The 21890-nt window shown below is 44.5% G+C and overlaps 1 protein-coding gene across 1 annotated transcript in view; it reads right to left on the reverse strand.

Moving 5' to 3' along the window:
- Nucleotides 1-21890, reverse strand: part of YKT6 (YKT6 vesicular SNARE protein) — a 118631-nt gene that overhangs the window by 74204 nt on the left and 22537 nt on the right. Inside the window, exons 2-3 of the mRNA XM_086943437.1 lie at nt 14715-14870; nt 13483-13565 (exon numbers count right to left, since the gene is read on the reverse strand). Coding sequence (XP_086799563.1) covers nt 13483-13565; nt 14715-14818 — 187 coding nt within the window. The 5' untranslated portion in view covers nt 14819-14870. The remainder of the gene's footprint in view (nt 1-13482; nt 13566-14714; nt 14871-21890) is intronic.

A 21890-nucleotide genomic window follows, 5' to 3' on the forward strand; every position in this document is an offset into this window, starting at 1 on the left:
ACTTCATACAAGTTTGTAGTGTTAGAACATCACTGTGGTCTTTGGATATACACAGCAGGGATTAGCTACAGGGTCTAGCCCTTACACCTAGCTTTCTGCACACCCATCTCAGTCTTTAATTGGCCTTTGGCCAGACCCTGTGGCCAAGCTCCTGCACACCAACATTAGGAGCATGTTGCAGTCCTAAAATCCTGTGCACTCAACCTCTGTTGCGCCGCATAATGGATATGCATGTGTTGGGCCACTCGCAGCAGGCTCTGTGTTTATGCACTGTGCCTGCCCTTGTAGCACTAAACCAGCTAAGGCTATCAGCAGGTCACAGGGTCTGGCTTGATGCTTGGACCTGTGCCACCATGTACGCCACTGAACAAGCTGCATGTGGTCTTCACCTTTAAGTAGTGCAATATGGGACAAGTGCGAACTTAAAGCTAGGCCCATAACAGTCCTCATTCCCCTGAACCAGCTGTTCACAGCATCTGGCCACGATTGCTTGATTAAATGTGATTTCTTTTGGCTTATACAACTTTTTATTCAGTAACTGGAAGCAAAAATAAATAATCTACACACACATTTCCAGGCCTGATTTAGGAGCTGTGAACTGCAGGATATAAACTTTTTCTTTAAATCTAGGGTAACTATCAGCCCTTCTGGCACACCACCATATCTGCAAAGGTGTAAAGAAATGCGCTCTCAGTCCGCTAATAACCCTTCTCCTCCTTCCATGTGGGGTTGCTTTTTCCGGGGTGCAGGCTTCAGTGTCTGGCACGCTTTAATGGCCACCACAAAAACAATTTTCAGTTTCTGCTAGCTGATTAGATTGCTAAGCTCCTCGAATTCTCAAAGGATCCACAATGCCAGCAGTGAACAAAGGTATAAAATTGCTCCCACTTTTAATGGGATTGGTTTGTTTTTCAAAAGCCAAACAATAGTAACAGGTAAATGTATGTATGGCGATCAAGGTATGTGCTTATGTATTTCTGAAACACAGAAATGTTTTAAACGACCATAGTAGCAGCTTTTACTGATCAAGCGATCGGACTGCCTTAGATCTTTTGTCCTGTGAAGGGGGTGCTAGAGAGCCAGCTGCAAGATTGCAACAATATAGTGCAGATCAGCTGGCAGAGAGCGAATTATCCCTTCAGAATCCTGCAATCTGACTACCCAGGAAAGACCATCTGTGAGATACATGCTGGTGAAGCGCATTGGGTGACTTTACTGGCAAAATTTATAATAAGTGGCGCTGAAACGGTTACACCTCCGAGTTGGGGAACCGAGATGAAAGGCTGTTAAAGACAAAATGGTAGATGCTGAGCTCGAAGCCCAGCAAGCAAAAGGTGAGTGCACTCTGTGATCCGGAGACAGCACATCGCTGAAGGGGAACTAACTAGCCACCAGCTAACTCCGAAAGCTCCCAGGTTTAACACAGAGGCTTCGGGGAACTGCTAAAGCCTGCGCGCCCATCCTGGACAGAAGGCGGCGGCGCTGGAGAACTGAGGAGCGGCCTGGTGAGGTGCGACTTGGGTGAGACACACACTTGCTGATGAACATAGGCAAACCCCTATCTGGCACGCTGGCCTGGAGGAACCTCCCGTCAAGAGTTGGATGCTTAAGGGGCTGAGCGAGGACCACGGTGGGGCTGCATCAGTGGCGACTCGAGCTAGCAAGCCGGCAGAGAACTACGAGGCCCGGGGCGAGTTGCGGCAGACCGCTACACGCACAAACAGCCCTGAAAACGGCACAAGAGGCCTGTGCGTGGTGGGTGAACAGCGTGATGCAGGGCCCCGGGTGGCGAGTCAAACCCATGTGGACACACTAACAGCTCTGAGAAATGTGGGTCACCACAGGCATAAGAAATGCAAGCAAACTGGAATAAAAGTGGACATAGTATATGGGTCCCTAGACTAATGAAGCAGTCGGGCCCCAGACACACGCCCTTCAAGGACTAATTGCTGAACTGAAAGGAGGCCTCACCCTACCTTCCGACAGTGCAACCTTTAAATCAGACGACAGAGCGTATATGCACGCATGCATCGAACTTTAAAAAAAAAATCCTTATTATCAATCAGTGCACTGACTGGGAAGGTTTAGGGACAGTTTGGGGAGTATGTCAAAAGACTTGTTTTCTTTTTTTCTATCTTTAAATTCATGTAAATATCATTACGAGCATGGAGGGTTAAAGATACTAAACCTTAAGACTATTAGCAGAATGCTTTATATCGTCCCTAGAATCCGGCTGATGTCTTGGTTGGTCTATATCACCAGTCTCTGTCTCTCTCATCCCGTACACTCCAGACATATATTTTTGTTTTGACAATAACCTTCATTCTTATGCTCATAAAACTACATGATAATATTACAAAACTTTATCTTACAGAAAAGCTTTACTCCATTGATACTTTTGAGGCCAAAGCCTTCTTGGCAGGGCAATTGTTCTGTTAAGTGTCAAATATGTCACCTCTCCTTATCTCGGTCTGCTCACAAATGTTTAAACTATTGCAGCAAAGCTAATACTCGGTTAGAAAATGCACAACAGTGAAAGAGCTACACTGGCTGCTTGTAGGATCCTGTATACAATTTACATCCATATGTATCATCTACCAAGCACTTCATGACAAATGCCGAAGTCTCTTTGCAGTCATCTTTGGCTATAGATATGTTAGTTAGTTCACCAAATGTCACTCTCCTTCTAGTGGCAAACATCCATCAGCAGACACAAAGTTTTCAATTTGTCTTGTTCATGAATCGAAGGACTTGGAAATCCCTACCAAAAGGTAACAAAAAAGCACATGATCTTCTTAGATTGTGGGAAAACCTCAAAACTTCTCATAAATACGCCTTTCACACAATCATTTATACAGGCACCAAAAACCTGAAAAATATTGCCTGACCTGCAGGTTAAGCAACTCAAATTATCTGCCAGGCATTGAAAACATGCCCTCAACCCATGAACAAGACACAATACATTTTGGCAATGAAGAAATGTAAGCAAGCCAGGGGACTCAAACAACTATCACCTCATTAGGGCTCAGCCTTAAATCATTTGTCGACTTTCTTAGGGTAGTTACTGGCTCATCTTCAGTAAGCTGTCACTTTCGCCCATTTAAAGAGACAAGCATTTGCAATGCATAAGGTCTCGCATTAGGAAAGTTTGAGCTATTGGTATTGTAAATGACACATTTTTTATTTGTGTTGGTTTTGAAAATAGCAATAATAATAGCTTTGTCATTTACAGTGCCAATAGTTATAACTTGTGACACCTATAGCATTTGTAATGCAATATGTGTTGTATTCACGTGACTTAATACTTAAATAAAAGTTATTGTAATTTATAATGGCAATAGCTTAAACTTTTGTAAATAACTTTTGTGAAGAATATGTTCAGTGTATTTTATTGTGACGAAAATCCAAGAACAGAAGTGAAATACTAACCTCTTTTTGTGACATTTGTAATAAAGCTTGAAACATTGAGAGAACATATTTGACCCAGTTGTTGTTGAATGGTTGCACAGATTGATGCTGTGGTGGCGCTGAGTGATGTTGTGGTGGCGACTAGTGAAGCTGTGGCATTCAATGATCCTGTGGTAGCGCATAGTGATGTTGTTGTGCCCCTTAGTGATGCTGTGGTGGTGCTGAGTAATGCTGTGGTGATGCGATAGATAGAGTGAATGGGATAGATAGATAGATAGATAGATAGATAGATAGATAGATAGATAGATAGATAGATAGATAGATAGAGTGAGGGCGATAGATAGATAGAGTGAGGGTGATAGATAGAGTGAGGGTGATAGATAGTGAGGGCAATAGATAGATAGAGTGAGGGCGATAGCAAGATAGAGTGAGGGCGATAGATAGATAGAGTGAGGGCGATAGATAGAGTGAGGGTGATAGATAGTGAGGGCAATAGATAGATAGAGTGAGGACGATAGCAAGATAGAGTGAGGGCGATAGCAAGATAGAGTGAGGGCGATAGATAGAGTGAGGGCGATAGATAGATTGATAGATAGAGTGAGGCCGATAGATAGATAGAGTGAGGCCGATAGATAGATAGAGTGAGGGCGATAGATAGAGTGAGGGCGATAGATAGAGTGAGGGCGATGGATAGAGTGAGGGCGATGGATAGAGTGAGGGCGATGGATAGAGTGAGGGCGATGGATAGAGTGAAGGTGATAGATAGATAGAGTGAGGGCGATAGATAGTGAGGGCAATAGATAGATAGAGTGAGGGCAATAGCAAGATAGAGTGAGGGCGATAGATAGACAGATAGAGTGAGGGAGATAGATAGACAGATAGAGTGAGGGTGATAGATCAATAGACAGATAGAGTGAGGGAGATAGATAGATAGATAGATGGATAGATAGATAAATAGATAGATAGTTGTGTGTGGTTGCGGTTGTGTGTGTGTGGTTGTGTGTGTTATGCTTTGTTATGCTATGCTATGTTTTGTTGTGTTTGGTATGCTATGCTAGGTTTTGCTAGGCTATGATATGTTTTGTTTTGTTATGCTATGTTTTGTTGTGTTTTGTTAAGCTATGCTATGTTTTGTTGTGTTTTGCTATGTTTTGTTATGCTATGTGTTCTTGTGTTTTGTTATGCTATGCTATGTTTTGTTATGTTATGCTATGTTTTGTTATGCTATGCTATGTTTTGTTTTGCTATTCTATGCTTTGTTTTGCTATTCTATGCTTTGTTTTGTTATGCTATGCTATGTTGTTTTGCTATCCTATGCTTTATTTTGTTATGCTATGCAATGCTTTGTTGTGTTTTGCTATGATTTGTTATGCTATGCTATGTTTTGTTGTGTTTTGCTATGTTTTGGTATGCTGTGTGTTGTTGTGTTTTGTTTTGCTATGCTATGTTTTGTTATGCTATGCTATGTTTTGTTGTGTTTTGCTATGCTATGCTTTGTTATGCTATCCTCTTAACACCTTAAGTGCTGCGCCCGTCCAGTGGCCGACGGCACCACTACCTCGGGAGTGCTGCCGTCGGCCATTGGACGTTCCAACTGCACCTGCGCAATGGAACGTTCAGCACTGGAGCTGGACGTTCCATAGCCGTTAAGGTGTTAAGTGCTGCTGACAGCCAACGGTCGTCAGGAGCGCTACCTCCCCAGTGCTGCGCACGTCCATTGGACGTCCATTCAGCACTAGTTCCAATGGACAGTGCAGCACTGGGGAGGGATATTTACACGCAGCTAAGGTGTTAAGCTATGTTTTGTTGTGTTTTGCTATGCTGTGTTTTGCTATGCTTTGTTTTGCTATGCTATGTTTTGTTATGCTATGCTATGCTTTGTTATGCTATGCTATGCCATGTTTTGTTGTGTTTGATATGCTATGTTTTGCTATGCTATTATATGTTTTGTTTTGTTGTGCTATGTTTTGTTAAGCTATGCTGTTTTGTTGTGTTTTGCTGTTTTGTTATGCTATGTGTTATGTTTTGTTATGCTATGTTTTGTCATGTTATGCTATGTTTTGTCATGTTATGCAATGTTTTGTTATGCTATGCAATGTTTTGTTATGCTATGCTATGTTTGTTTTGCTATTCTATGCTTTGTTTTGTTATGCTCAGTTTAGTTTTGGTATCCTATGCTTTGTTTTGTTATGCTATGCTATGGTTTGTTGTGTTTTGTTATGCTATGCTATGCTTTGTTGTGTTTTGATATGCTATGCTTTGTTATGCTATTTTGTGTTATGCTATGCTGTTTTCTTTTATTATGCTATGCTTTCATTTGCTATGCTATGTTTTGTTATTCTATGCTTTGTTATGCTATGTTTTGTTATGCTATGGCAAGCGTTGTTTTGTTAGGCTATGCTATGTTGTGTTGTGTTTTGTTATGCTAGGTTTTGCTATGCTTTGCAATGCTATGTTTTGTTATGTATGCTATGTTTTGTTGTGTGTTATGCTATGCTATGTTTTGTTGGGTGTTGTTGTTTTGTTATGCTATGCTTTGTTTTGTTATGCTATGCTTTGTTATGTTATGCTATGTTTTGTTCTGCTATGTGTTGTTGTGTTTTGTTATGCTATGTTTTGTTATGTTATGCTATGTTTTGTTATGCTATGCTATGCTATGTTTTGCTTCCCTATGCTTTGTTTTGTTATGTTATGCTATGCTATGTTTAGTTTTGCTATCCTATGCTTTGTTATGCTATGCTATGTTTTGTTGTGTTTTGCTATGATTTGTTATGCTATGCTGTGTTTTGTTGTGTTTTATTATGCTATGCTTTGTTTTGCTATGCTATGTTTTGTTATGCTATGCAATGCTTTGTGATACTATGTTTTGTTATGCTAAGCTTTGTTTTGTTATGCTATGCTATGTTGTGTTTGTTTATGCTATGCTATGTTTTGTTGTGTTTTCTTATGCTATGTTTGCTATGCTTTGCAATGCTGTGTTTTGTTATGTATGCTATGTTTTGTTGTGTTTAGTTATGCTATGCTATATTTTGTTGTGTTTTGCTATGTTTTGTTATGCTATGCTTTGTTTTATGTTATGCTATGTTTTGTTATGCTGTTTTGTTCTGCTGTTTTGTTGTGTTATGCTATGCTATGTGTTGTTTTACTATGCTATGTTTTGTTTTGCTATTCTTTGTTATGTTATGCTATGGTTTGTTTTGTTATGCTATGCTATGCTGTGTTTTGCTATGTTTTGTTATGCTATGCTTTGTTTTAGGTTATGCTATGCTATGTTTTGTTGTGTTGTTATGCTATGTTTTGTTTTATTATGATATGTTTTGTTTTGCTATGCTATGTTTTGTTATGCTATGTTTTGTTATGCTATGCTATGCTTTGTTGTGTTTTGCTGTGCTATGTTTTATTTTGTTATGCTATGCTTTGTTTTGCTATCCTACGCTTTGTTTTGTTATGCTGTGCTTTTGCTATCCTATGCTTTTGTTTGTTATGCTATGCTGTGTTTCGTTATGGTATGCTATGTTTTGTTATGCTATGCAGATGAGGGTGTGTGAGGGTGAGTGAGGGGGGTGAGGGTGTGTGAGGGTGAGGGTTTTTGAGGGTGATGGTGTGTGAGGGTGAGAGGGTGAGGGGGTGTGAGGGGGTGAGAGTGAGTGAGGGTGTGTGAGGGGGAGAGGGGGTGTGAGGGTGAGGGGGTGTGAGAGTGAGGGGGTGTGAGGGTGAGGGGGTGTGAGAGTGAGGGGGAGTGAGGGTGAGGGGGTGTGAGGGTGAGGGGGTGTGAGGGTGAGGGGGGGTGAGGGTGAGGGGGGTGGGGGGGTGTGAGTGAGGGTGAGAGGGTGAGGGGGTGTGAGGGTGAGTGAGAGGGTGTGAGGGTGAGTGAGGGTGTGTGAGGGTATGTGAGGGGTTTGAGGGTGAGTGTGTGAGGGTGAGTGAGGGTGAGAAGGTGTACGAAGGTGAGGGGGTGTGAGGGTGAGGGGGTGTGAGGGTGAGGGGGCGTGAGGGTGAGGGGGCGTGAGGGTGAGGGGGCGTGAGGGTGAGGGGGTGAGAGGGTGGGTGAGGGTGCGTGTGAAGGTGAGGGGGTGTGAGGGTGAGAGGGTGTGTGAGGGTGTGAGGGTGAGAGGGTGTGTGAGGGTGTGTGAGAGTGAGGGGGTGTGAGGGTGAAGAGGTGTGTGAGGGGTCAGGGGGTGTGGGCGAGTGAGGGGGGTGAGGGCGTGAGGGTGAGTGTCTCCAATGAATGTTGCTGCTTCACCTTCTTTGAAAACGTTCAGTGCTGCAAATACAGCATGCCGCCCTAATTATCACAGCATGAGGCCCCAAAGTGATAATTATCACAGCATGCAGAGAGGCGCCCCACTGGAGCGCTCAACTGCACATTAATTATAGTTGAGTGCTCCAGCAGCCTGGGGCGCCTGTTGACATGCTGTGATAATTGTTACTTGCAGTGCACGATACTGATTCCCGCCCCTCCAGGACTCCCTGACTTGCCTCATGGTTGCCAAGGCAATATTTCTGAAAATATTGCTCTGCTACCGTAAGGCAGGTCATGGAGTCCTCGAGAGGTGGGATCCAGAGCAGACAAATCTGCTAAACAGGAGCTTTTCCCAATGGCAGGCCTCCGTTTCAAGAGGCCTGCCAATGGAAAAAAGGGGCGTGGCTTCATGCCATACTGAAATCCCCTGCTCACAATATCTCTTTGCCTGCAGCAGGGCCATGCCCTGCAATGCAGGCTTCGACCTAAAAATGAACAATTATCCTCAAACGGATGTGAGTAACTGTCCGCCGACGGCCCTATGCCCCTAGATCGCACAGTAACTAGTTACACCATAATTTTAATAATTAAGCAAATAGTAACTTCTGTATTTACGGCACTTAGAAATGTCAGAAGTGTGGCATTAACCACTTTAAGAAATAAAAGTTATCTATTTAATGCTATTAGTTTGTGGAGTCCTGAAATGCAATAAAGTTTCACGGGGCTCATTGTGACAGCGTCAGCCAATGACAGAACCAGAAGAGACAGTTTTTTTTTTTTAACACTTTTCATGTAATAGAATGCAGCTTTAAAATTTAATTCTGCCTGTCCTGGCTGCAACGTCTATGCTGCTGTGTGGCAGGTAATAGCCTTTACTTTGTGAATGGGTGCTATATTAGTGATGGAGAGAGTCGGTACGATGTAATTCAATTCATCCCTCTGCCTTCTGGTGGCGGGAAGCCCTATTTGGGAAGCTGTGCTCTTTAAAAATGCCAATAGAAATAGTGTACCCTCTGCTTGGGAGCAGAGCTAAACAAGGTTTAAGCAGCAGTGACACAACAGTCGTTTATAGCACACTTTCAAAAGTTATCTATGCGTAGCTTCTACTGCTCAGGCATGTGTAACATGCATTGTCCTTTTTCTGTTAGTTGAGCAACCTCCTCTTCTGAAATACCACGTTTTGATAGCTCTATTTTAGGGTCTGCTTGAAGCAGTTTTTCATCTTCTGCACTCACAGAGCCAGAATCACAGAAGTTGGAAGAAGAGAAGCATAAAATCCCCATGAGCCCGCTTCTATGAGCTGCACGATAAAAAGATGACAGAAAGCACTTAAAAGGGTGCTTGCCAAACAGAATAATCGAATTGTGTAAAAAACATCCCAGGACCTTGGAAAGTACTGATTTTGCCAGCAAACAGATTTTTAGAGCCCAGAAACTGACTGCGGCTTACCCTCTGCATTGCACATTCCCTTGTCACCCCGTAAGCATTTGCTTAAAAGTGCACAAGCACATTACAATTAACATATAATAATACTATAACCCTAAGGAGATAACCACTCAAGCCCCACAGTCATTACATAATCAATCAGTGACACTTATAAAGCGCGCTACATACCCGTAGGGTCTCAAGGCGCTGGGGGGGGGGGGGGGAGCCGCTACTGCTCGAACAGCCAGGTCTTCAGCTTCTTCCTGAAGGAGAGGTGGTCTTGGGTCAGGCGCAGGTCGGTCGGGAGGGAGTTCCAGGTCTTGGCGGCCAGGTAGGAGAAGGACCTTCCTCCTGTAGTCGCTCTTCGGATGCGGGGGACGGCGGCGAGGGCGTGGTTGGCTGATCGGAGGTGGCGTTTGGGAGCGTAGAAGTTGACTCGGCTGTTGAGGTAGCTCGGGCCTTGGTCTGTAGGGGTTTGTGTGCGTGGGTGAGGAGGCGGAAGGTGATTCTTTTGTTGACGGGGAGCCAGTGAAGGTCTCTCAGATGTCCGGAGATGTGGCTGGTTCGTGGGATGTCGAGGATGAGTCTGGCTGAGGCGTTCTGGATCCGCTGGAGTCTCTTCTGGAGCTTGGCGGTGGTACCGGCGTAGAGGGCGTTGCCGTAGTCCAGTCGGCTGGTGACGAGGGCCTGGGTGACGGTCTTCCTGGTCTCGGTGGGGATCCACCAGAAGATCTTCCGTAGCATGCGTAGGATGTTGAAGCATGCCGAGGAGACGTTGTTGACTTGCCTGGTCATGGAGAGGGAGGAGTCCAGGATGAAGCCCAGGTTGCGTGCATGGTCTGTCGGTTTGGGTGCGGTGCCCAGGGCGGGAGGCCACCAGGAGTCGTCCCAGGCGGAGGGAGAGGAGCCCAGGATGAGGACCTCCGTCTTGTCCGAGTTCAGTTTCAGGCGACTGGTCGTCATCCACTCGGCTACCTCTTTCATCCCTTCGTGCAGGTTGGCTCTGGCGGCGGCGGGGTCGTTGGTCAGGGAGAGGATCAGCTGGGTGTCGTCGGCGTAGGAGATTATGCTGAGGTTGTGTTTGCGTACGATGGCCGCGAGGGGGCTCATGTAGACGTTGAAGAGGGTGGGGCTCAGAGATGATCCTTGGGGGACGCCGCAGATGACTTCGGTGGCCTCTGACTTGTACGGTGGTAGGCGGACTCTCTGTGTTCTTCCGTCGAGGAAGGAGATGATCCATTCCAGCGCCTTGTCCTGGATTCCGACGTTGCTGAGGCGCCGTACTAGGGTGTGGTGGCAGACCGTGTCGAATGCCGCGGAGAGGTCTAGGAGGATGAGGGCCGCTGTTTCTCCGTTGTCCATCAGGGCTCGGATGTCATCGGTGGCGGCGATGAGGGCGGTCTCGGTGCTGTGGTTGGCTCGGAAGCCGGACTGTGAAGGGTCGAGGGATCCGTTCGTCTCGAGGAAAGCGGCCATCTGCTTGTTGACGGTCTTCTCGATGACTTTGGCTGGAAACGGGAGGAGCGAGATGGGGCGGTAATTCTTGAGGTCGGTGGGGTCCGCTGTTGGTTTCTTGAGTAGAGCGCTGAGTTCGGCGTGTTTCCAGCTCTCAGGGAAGATGGTGGTGTCGAAGGATGTGTTGATGATGTCTCGCAGGTGGGGTGCGATGACAGCGTCGGCCTTGTTGAAGACGTGGTGAGGGCAGGGGTCGGTCGGTGATCCGGAGTGGATGGAGTTCATCGTGCGGATGGTGTCTTCGGTGCTGATCGGGGTCCAGGCGTGGAGGGTGGTGGTGGGGGGTGGTTGTTCGGTCATGGTGTGCGTTGGTTGGTTGTTGAAGCTGTTGTGTATGTCCGCGATCTTGTTGTGGAAGTGACATAGAAGAGCACTTAAGCCTTATGAAGTAGGATACAACCACATTTGTGTTGTGGGAAAAACCTCTGCATCACATCACTTAGAAAAGAAGCCCTCAAGCTTTCAACTTGAAGGGAACATCACTGTGGCAGCAGAAAAACCAATGTTGTCTAAACAGGCAAATATTAAATTCCTGAAAGGAAAACGCCCTGATATGAAGACACTACTTGGCACAAGACTGAACCTGTGCATATCTGATTAGGGTGCTTGTTTCTAGAGAAGCTAAAGTTAGTCTGCATCTCTTACGAACACTGAGAATGGCACAAATTACAGCAGATGAAAAGCAGGCCACTTTATGAATGATTTATTTTCCAGTACTACACATTACTACATGCATTACCAGTGCCACCTATATTATCAGCCATATTAGTTCTAGATGAAGATGCAGTGGTAGGTACAATATTTCTGATAAGTATTTTAAGTGGCATGGTACCTTTAATGATGTGCCTATTACGTAGCACAGTAATTCTGACAAGCACAGTCTATAGATCAGTAACTCTGATTGCCACATTCTGTAAAGCATCAAGCAGTCTGGTTGGAACAGTAACTTAATGAGCCACGAAGGCAAATGGAGTGGCTGCACAGGCTGCTGGGCATTCTAAATAGGCACCAAAAGGAAAATGTGATTAAGGGAAGCCCTCGCAAACTGGATGCACGAACAGTGTTACGTTTTGGACTTCAAGCCATGTGACAGTCTTGGAGTTTGAGAAAGGTAGAGTTAACGTGAATCCTGAAAAACTAATGATCTGGTTTGAAATGAAAATAAGGAGAGAGCGCGAGAGAGAAATAAAATATATAGTTTTATACCAAACGGAACAAAGACAAAATAGAGTTTGATGGATCAGACCTGTACTTGCTTGGGCTGTGGTAAGTTGGCAGGAATAAATTGCCTTTCAGATGGAGGGCAAATCGGACACAACAAACAAAAGAATCACATAGCCTAATCAATAAACAAATATCTAGGAGAGCAAGGGCAAGGCGGTCAACAGGGAAACACACAAATCTCCAGCAGCAATGGGAAATAAAACAAATGCCTTGATAAGGGAAAATAGCATTGGTCGCCAGAGCTAAACATTTGGAAAATAGGAGGCAAAAACAAATTGTAGTCCTGGTCTTTCAGTAAAAGCAGAAGGTGGAATCCCAACCCTTTTGTTTCAATCTGGATCCTGCAGCTACATGAATTGGGTGAAGGAGGTAACCTGCACTATGTGGACAGACAGTTTAAGGCTAAAACTTCAGCGGCGGATGCGAAGGAGGACCTTTTGCAGCTTCACAGCAACTGACATAAAGGAGAGGGAAACTATGTTAGTAACAACAACAAAAAGGGATCACAATGTACATCAATAACAAAAGTTGTCTTGTTGCCCTGGTTTCTGAGATGGCAAGAGAAGGTGACTTAATTATAAAAAACAAAGCCTTTGTCGTCAAAGGGGAATAAGCAGGGTTGTCTCAGCCTGCCAACTTTAAGACTGATTGAAGGTGACTGAAGGATATTATCAGATGCCCAGAAAGATCTAAAGCAAGCCCGTGCAGTATGTGCTTAACCAGACGTCAAGAAGGAGGGAAAACCAGGGCTCTCATGTTTAACACACTTGAGGAAAAAAAGAGAAGGTGAAAAGACTTAAAAAGAATATGGAACTCTGGAAAGAGAAATGCATTCTTGCAGCTTGCAGTAATTCCCTATAATTTCGCAACAGTAAACACCAATATTTATAGCGCTGTAACAAACATGCTACTGTCCTGATGAGCACTATAAGGTATTTCAGGAAACATAGGAGTGATTGCATAAACAGGGGTAGGAACGTTTCGGGCAACAAAGTTCATATTAGGGAACATAAGGCAATAAATATCAAATCCTGGTAGTGATAGTTCTTACATGGATCTTTGATAGAAGAGCTGGTAACCACAGCAGTGCAGACCATCAGTAACTCGTCCTCATTAATGCCCTTCTGTCTCATCTTTAGTGGTGAAAACAATCAATATCAAAATTTGTGCCATACAACTGACTTGCCTTGCCCCTGGCAGCAAGGATTGCTTGCTTATACCTTGCTTTTCTGTCAAAATACCGAGCCCATCCTTTCCTGAGAGGACCACTCTTACCTCACTTTGACAAAGACTCGGCTTCTAACAACTTAAGTTATTTAGGATACCCCATCCTTGCACTGACAGAGATCATGTTAGGCACAGGTTTAAAAAAGATGGCCCGCACTACCCTAACTCTCATGGTGCACAACTGATAGACACATGAGAGGAAGACTGCCACAATCTAATGCGGCAAGGACTAGGTTTAAATTACTCTGTAATTGATGCTCTGCCACCCTCTCCACTCTCAATCATTATCATCTTACCTTCCGTTTGATGGGCAGAATGGTACCCTACCAGCAAAGAGCCCATAACCATTATTTTGGCCTCGTAGTGCCAGCACTACCGTGGACTGGGATATTGAGGCAAGAGGGGTGGAGGGAGTAGGGTTTGGAGACACCCACCCTTACCTTGTTCTTTGATAGACGCCCTACTGCCTGGTCCTGAACGCTCCACTATCAGCTGGCTGGTGAAGGTCATGAATTCCTGGACACTACAGAGACAGAGTGGTAGATTCAGCTCTTGTTTACGAGAAAGCACATGACATTCTTCGCAAGCAACTCCAAGCATGTAATGAAATGAAACACACTGCAGACAAACAAACAATGACACCATGGGCAATACTATGGATTTTTCATGAGATCATGGCAGCTCAAAGAGAGGTATCGGTAGAACATAGAAAGCTATACCTGCAGGGCACACAATGGATCAACAGATGGTGCATAGTGAAAGTGAGGCCAGTGTCACCCAGAGGAGTGCAAATGTAATCCATGGTTCCAACTAGAAGAGCAAAAACTCAGGGAGGAGTGAATGTTTTGGTGCACAAAGACGAGGCACTAGAAGGCCATGAAACATGATTAAACAATGAGTTTGGAAAATAAAATAGAAGTAAGGAGTAACATTTTTGAAAATTTGTGAATGGCAAATCAGATATAGCAAAAAAACAACTGAACACTAACTTTGAGAGGAATTTTGGATTTGGGAACACAGATCCAATACAGAATGCATTAGGAATTGGGAATGAAGGAGAGAGGAGTGATTCAAGAGATTTTTGTGAGAACGTTTGTGATTAGAAGAGAAAATAGTGATTAAAAACTCATACAAAGAGTTTAATAACTAATGTGTTGGGGAAGAAAACAAAAACTCATGAAAAGTAATTAACAAATAAGAAGTTATGGAGAGAAAAGAGTGACTGAAGAATAAACAAGAAATGAGCGAGCCAGGAAAAGAAATGTGTGAGTTAACTAAAGAGTACCAGTCTCCAATAGGAACTGATGAAGAAATAAATGCCTTGACATTTGGGGCTACATTTAGAGGAACAAGTAACAAATCACGGCATAGTAAGAACCGGTCACAGCTTCACAAAATATGCACAGGGGGTCACAACTTTGAGCTATGAGCTCTTGGGGAGCAGACTCAAGTTTGCAAAATGCACAATCGCAACACAAGAGGTCGAATCACTTCTCAGAACTCCACTTGGTTTTATACTATTTGCACATGACCCACAGTGGAGGTAAGGAATCTGACCAGGTGTACACACTGCATAGCAGAGCAGTCAAAATCTACTGTTATCTAAGAAGCACAAAAAGCACAGTAGTGACGTTCAAACTCTGCAGTGCAGCAACTGCAAATAGGAGCTTACCTGGACCTCTGGAAGAAGCTGAAGGACGACACATCATATGCTGCCTTCAGAAGGTGAACTTTGGGATCTCCCTTGTAGAGGATGCTGAGGCTGTAGAGCCTCATTGTAGTGTCTCCTTCACACACACTTCACTGTCCCTTCTGCAACCCGAGTAAACTGAAAACAAATTAAAATATTGAAGCAGCAATGTTGGAAAACAAACTTTTTAAATGTATTTGATTTGTATATGTGAAACATAAAACTGATCAAAAATATACTCAACACACTTAGAATATTATCAACCTATTGTAATCTTGAAATAGGTTTCCACACTGAAATGAAAAGCTTGTGCGCTGGGTACACTGAGCAATTTTATCACAGATGCTCTTTCAAAAAATGTTATTTGAACAATCTACATCAACACAAATATTTGCTCCAATACATTTCCAGTTAAGAAAAGGTCACTCATCCGTGAATACATCTCCAGCATGATTATGCTATTCCTCCAGACAATATCACAATCTCAATAAACTATTCATAGGTGCATGGGAGTGGCCTAAAGATCTGGAGGCCCTTGAATCAGCTGAAATTAATTCTAGCTCTGTATGAATAGCTGACACAATATGGACTCTAATTAATAAAGCGTGTCTCTGTATTCAACCATCTATTCTATTCAAATACACTTTATTGGTTAACCACCATAGCGGTGCACCACTAATAAGCAGGGGTATCAATTTCACCAGGTACCACCTCCTAATTTTTAAGAGAGAGATAACCTTCTATATGTATTATCTTAATTGTGCCACACCAGTCATTGTCAATTTTACAGCACGTCACGTGGTCTCCATTAATACCCTCCATGATAATGTAATGTCAAACAGCATACTGCGATAAGATAATTCCTTAGCAGCAACTAAACCAATTCTGTACAGTCACCATTTTCCAGTTATTTTCTCTAAAAAACAGCATAACTTTAGTTTTGGATCACTGTATTTTTTAAATAGTTTTTCTGCCAATGCTGCCCTTATTTATTTATCAGTAGTTGTAACCTAAAAGCAGCGTTGCTCAAGCCCACAATATTGCCTGCATAAAAAACACGCTGCGATATGATGATTATGTTTAGCCTAACCACATTAGGGAAATGTTGAGGTTTGGAGTGGTTCATCCTACTAGAATCTTCTATCCAACCTTTAAGGATGGGGCTATGGGTGGCTGAGCTTTGGGATTGTTAAGCACCAATAATGTATTGAATAGTACTGCGTATGTGCAATATGTAATACCATAGCTGCCATTAGACATCAGTATTATATGGCTGTTTTGTCAATCTTAGTTCCTGCCTTTTATTGATTGTCCCTTCCATGGAGCATAGCTTGTTTACTCTTGCTTTAGACTGGTTTGGGTGTAGCCTTTCGCTGGTGATGTCACATGAGGATAATGGTTTTTAGCCAGTACGCATCTGTTCTTGGCATATAGAGCTGCGCACTATCACCAAAGGAGGAGTCACCTGCCTCGTGACTGGAAAGACTTCTTCGAAGAAAAACAACTAGCAACCATCCGGACCCAACACTAAATGGCAGGAGTATGCAAATCATGTGATCTACAGCTCACATGCCTTGAACGGATAACATGTTTAAGGGAGTACATGTCTTGGTTTTTGGAGTGTCCTTACGCTTTTTACTTTGCTCCCACTCCTGACTAACCCCAACTCTCTCCTACCAGCTTCCTTGCCGAAGAGCTCCCATGGTACGCCAGCCACTTGATGATGGTGTTGGTGATGACCTGGATGCTGCTCCCTTGCACTACCGAGTGCTGCCTTTCTCCGAGGGTGTAGTGGCTATTAGTTTTGCCAGTGCCAGAGACTTTACAACTCTGCTGATTTTGACAAAGCCTATAGCAGCCTACCACAATATCAAAAGTACAGAAAACTATGAAAACACTGTTTTCTGTACTTTCAAGATGATCACTTGGTTACTGGTTGCTTGCACTGGTAAAGCAGATTGCGAAGCATGCTGAACAATGGCAAAGCAATTCCGACTTACTTTACCAATGCTTGTTTTTTAACCACTGAGCATCTTAGAATCCGATAGCCACAACACTGGCAATACTGGCTTTCCTTTGCATCCAGTGTTATTAGAAGTACCATTTGGTATCAGCGAAACTTAATTCACGGTCAATAGAAATCCATTTGCTGCTATTGAGCTTTTTACTTTTCATTCAAATCTCCACTTATGCAAATAAAATGCGGCTCCGTAGTTCTCTCTGCCCGTGCGGAGGTCGATTACTGAAGGTGGAACGTGTCCTTATGCCCTAATACCGATACACGTCGGTGAATCGGCTCCCGGAATGTGAGGGGAGCACTTAGAAGGTTAGCCCGAAGAGATCGGTGGCTGGGAAGCAGTGTTTCAGCTGCCTCGAATGCTCCGCGTCGGAGGCTGCAGTAAGTGAGGCGGAAGAGAAGACCGCAAGAAGACCGCGTGGCTGCACGGAATATCGGCGGACAATCTATGAGGTCCTGACTGGTGTCGGGGAACGATCACTGAGAGCAGCGGTGGAATGGCAGACCTCGGTGGGAGCCGTGAGTAAATGTGATCGCTAACGGGAGACATCAGACCCGTGAGGAAACGCTAGCGACATTAGCTTACGCAAAATGGCGGCATGTAATGCCTCTTGAGCGAGGACTCCCTGATCTGTGTAACTGTACATCGGCACGTGAGGAATAACCTGTTTAGCGCTGATCCTACCCAGGGTGCGATTGTATAGCTGTGGGACATTAGCGACTTAAGGAGTGTGAATTATGCTCAACTCGAGCAATGTGTAATGGAGGCATTGCTGATTACCGGCACCCGCTAAGAAGGGATGAGATAAGGTCGGCTCACTTGACCGGACAGTGGCGGCTGGCGCATGTACAAACAGCGCAATGGTAGCGATACTGGCACGAATGTAAGGAAATGCAGCAGTGGGATATTAGAACGGAAACAACAACAGAGTGATCGGCTGTGATTATTGTGACACATGGATGCTGGGGCTGCTTTGATGTGGAAATGAATGCGGATTCCATGAATGGGGACCCGCAGACCTGTGACTGAATTCTGTGCTGCACTATGAGTTTATAGTCCTCATATCAGGCCCCCCGGGGCACAATCTAGATTGGTCTCAATAAGTGGTCTGCTGACGTGTCTCTGATAGTGCAAGGCTTCACGCGAAGGGTGGCTCTCAAAATGGCGGCGCAGGGCTACGGCGCTGTATGAGTGTGCGCACTTCTCACATGACGACTAAACAGCCACGAGAAGAGAACGGCTAGTGCGATCTTCATACCAGCTTTTAGGAGGCTTCACCTTGGGACTATTCAGTTACTTGTATTGCGCCAGAGGAAGGAATAGGTGAGACATATACAACACACAAGCGCACAAGCGCACACAGTGCTTAAAAGAAAGAATCTGCGCCACGTCATGGCAGATAGTAAAGAGCTAGCGAAAAGCTTGAAGAGACTAAAATATGATCAGTCGAATCCGAATACGCCCATCAAAGGGGGAAAAAACAACCCTGATCCGGTCGACCTAATACTCAGCAGACTGGATGAGGTGTGGGACCTGGCAAAAGCGACCAAAGAGGAGGTGGCGGCGATCAGGCAGGATTATCGCGACACCAATGCGAAACTGCTGGAAGCGGAATCAAGGATTAGCAAGCTCGAGGACATGGAAGTCAAGTCTTGTGCTGCCATCAAACGTCTGTGTATAGCTGCAGATCAAACGACACGAAAACTCGCGGAGTTGGAGGACAGGAACAGAAGGGGGAATCTACGCATTTTTGGGATTCCGGAAGGTTCGGAGGATCAACATGGAAGTTGTGTGGCCTTCTTAGAATCCTGGTTTACTCAAGCTACCAACTTGTCCTTTCATCACCCGTTGGAATTTGATAGGGCGCATAGAGTGCCGGGCAGGATAAGTAATTCTCAAAAAGGGCCTAGAGCTATTGTTTGCAAGCCACTACGCTACCAGCATGTAGAGCAGATTCTCACCTTCATGCGGAAAAACAACCATATCCTGTGGAAATCAGCTAAAGTCTACATCTCACAAGATTATAGCAAAGAGACGGTGGACATTAGGAAAGCGTTTTTGGCACTCCGACCGATGTTGAAGAAAAGGGGCTTCCAGTATGGTTTTATGGGCCCAGCAAAATATCGTGTGATTATCCAGGGTTCTCCACACATCTTCTCCGATCCACTGAAACTGAAACGCATGCTGGATGGCCCAGAGGACCTTGACATGGAAACGAGTAACCCCGAAGGCTCAGCGGACCTGGCAATGATCTTCATCCTCGCATTCCATGCAAGCTTTCATGCGTGTTCCTCTCCCTCACTATGGAGGGAGGCTAATAGTTCTAAACTCTACTTCAGTTCCTTGCAATCGAATGGTTTTTTCAATGTTTGCAATGGTTATTGATCCATTGGTAATGAGAATGTTCTGTTGTTGCATATTAGTTTAATGATCGTTAAGCAATGTGCACCTGTATGCGAACGGAGACGCTCCCCATGGGGTATTCTGAAAGTTCTTGTTAGTCGATACTGTTGTTTTATTGAATTTGCAATAGGTTCAGCAGGTAATTCAGTCATTCACACTCCTGTCCTAAGGGGTCCCTAGATGCAGGTCCCTAGACCGCTACTTTGCCTAAGTTGCCTTAGTTAGTTAACAGCGACCGCAGGTCTGCGGTGTGAGTTCATTGTTCCGCTCATGTTTTGAAGTGTATAAGCACGGGGAGGATGCGTTGCAATCTCTCTTCAGTCACCATGCCTACTACGTACAGGTGGGGTTGGGAGGGTGGGGGGACGTGGGGATTTGGGGTTGGGCTGTGTGTTCTATGTTCCATTATTTTTCTTCTTAGTGCTTGCATAATCTTTATCGTCTCAATGCTTGGTGGTGGGGAAGGCTGTGGGCTCTACTGTGGCGCTGTCGTACATATGAGGCTTGTGGATCTTGAAGGTCGTTACCTCCCGGTCATGCTAATGTTCATACCATGTGAGTTGTATAGTTATCGCGATGAAGGTATGCCCTACTGATGTCACACAATACAATCAATACTCCTTTGGGGGTGGGTAATGTGGACAAACTGAAGGTATTATCTCTTAATGCTAAAGGTCTGAACCAACCTGTCAAGAGACAAAAGATTTTAGACTACATAAGGAGATTAAAAGGTGACATTGTTTTGCTACAAGAAACAAAACTTGAGAGTAAGCAATTCTATCACCTGAGGAATAAGTTTTATAATGAGGTAGTGGGCGCAGATGCTGTGAACAAAAAGAATGGCGTCTTGATACTTATAGCAAAAAAGTCTAAGGTAGAACTTTTGTCTTCTGAAGCGAGTGATGATGGTAGGTGGGTCACGGCCAAACTAAGTAGGGATAATACAGAGTTTTACGTTACGAGTGTGTACGCTCCCAACACAAGCGACCTTAAATTTTGGGAGGTTTTGAGTAAACATATTGAGAGTATCCCGGATAATGCTGTTCACATTTTGGCCAGGGACTTCAATCTTCCGATGGACGCAACACTGGATAGGGATTCCCACTGTCCTTTTAAAGCAAATAAGTCACATAAAGCCTTTCTCAATTTATGCCAACACTTCCACTTGGTAGATACGTGGAGGCTACAAAACCCCACAGGGAGAGACTATACTTTTTACTCCGCACCACAAGACTCGTACTCCCGAATCGATTACATCCTCATATCGCAGAACGGTGTCCCTAGAATAGACTCGACTAACATAGAACCCCGAGTGATGTCTGATCACTCTTGCATCTCCCTATCCATAGCTCATGTCAAACCCTCCTCTCGTCAGACGTCTTGGCGCCTGAATGATGAAATCCTATGTAATGATCACCACCGGACCACGATACAAGCAGCGATCTCTTCCTATCTGCAGGTCAACAAGGAGGGAGACACATCTGATCTCATTAGATGGGAGGCCTTAAAAAGTACCATAAGGGGGGTATGCATCAAAATTAGATCTGCGATGAACAAAAATTATAATGCAAATCTGGAATCCTTGGAGTGTGAAATTGTACACCTAGAGAATAAACATCTGAAGGACAGGGATGATATGTCTCTATATGCCTTGGCGAATAAAAAATACGAATACAATAAAATAGTTAGCGAGAGAGCGGGAGTCTGGTTGGACAAGAGAAGGAGATTTAAGATCTGTAACTCCAATAAAGCTGGTAAGAGTCTAGCCTCGTACCTGAAGTTTAAAATTCAAAAGAACACTATTAGTGTCATTCAGGACGCTCTAGGATCCTCTCACTCGGATCCGGACAAAATAACTGAGGTGTTCAGAGTATTCTACGAAGACCTATACGCAAAAAATAAAACAGTGGAAGAAGATAGGATTGGTAGCTACCTAGCTGAATGTGATCTTCCACGTCTCTCTGCTGAGGACCAGGTTAGTCTTAATGCCCCGATTAGTGCACTAGAAATAGGAGATGCGATTAAAAGTCTGAAATCAGGGAAGGCACCAGGCCCGGATGGCTTCACGGCCAAATTTTACAAATCCTTCCCCTCCCTACTAATAGAGCCTCTTTTACGTTTGTTTCAAGAAATAAATAACTCTGGTGAGGTTAGAGGCACACTGGCAGAAGCAATAATTGCAGTTCTCCCCAAGGATGGGAAAGATCCCACGCTCCCGAAAAATTATAGACCTATTTCACTGATTAATATAGACTGTAAAATCCTGGCTATGATACTGTCCGCCCGCCTTCAGAAGGTCCTTCCCCAATTAGTCCATCCATCTCAAGCAGGCTTCCTCAAAAATAGGCTATCCAGTGATAACACAAGGATTCTGGCGCATGTTCTAGAAAAGTCGAAATTGTTAGGTACACCCACAGCAGCAATAACACTGGACGCCGAAAAAGCCTTTGACAAGGTTGACTGGTCCTTCCTTGAAGCAGTTCTTCGCAAATTTAACCTAGAGGACACATTCACAAGGCTAGTAATGTCACTGTACTGTTGTCCTCTGGCGAGAGTTAGAGCTGGTGGATCTTTCTCTTCCGCCTTTTGTCTAAAGCAGGGCACGAGACAGGGTTGCCCCCTGTCTCCTTCATTGTTCTTATTGGCAATTGAGCCGTTCTTATATCATATTAGACAGGACCCTAACATTGCAGGCATTCCATTTGGAGATTGTACGGTTAAATTAACGGCGTATGCA

The sequence above is a fragment of the Lissotriton vulgaris genome, chromosome 11, assembly GCF_964263255.1.
Source record: "Lissotriton vulgaris chromosome 11, aLisVul1.2, whole genome shotgun sequence".
In the NCBI taxonomy this organism is placed as follows: domain Eukaryota; kingdom Metazoa; phylum Chordata; class Amphibia; order Caudata; family Salamandridae; genus Lissotriton; species Lissotriton vulgaris.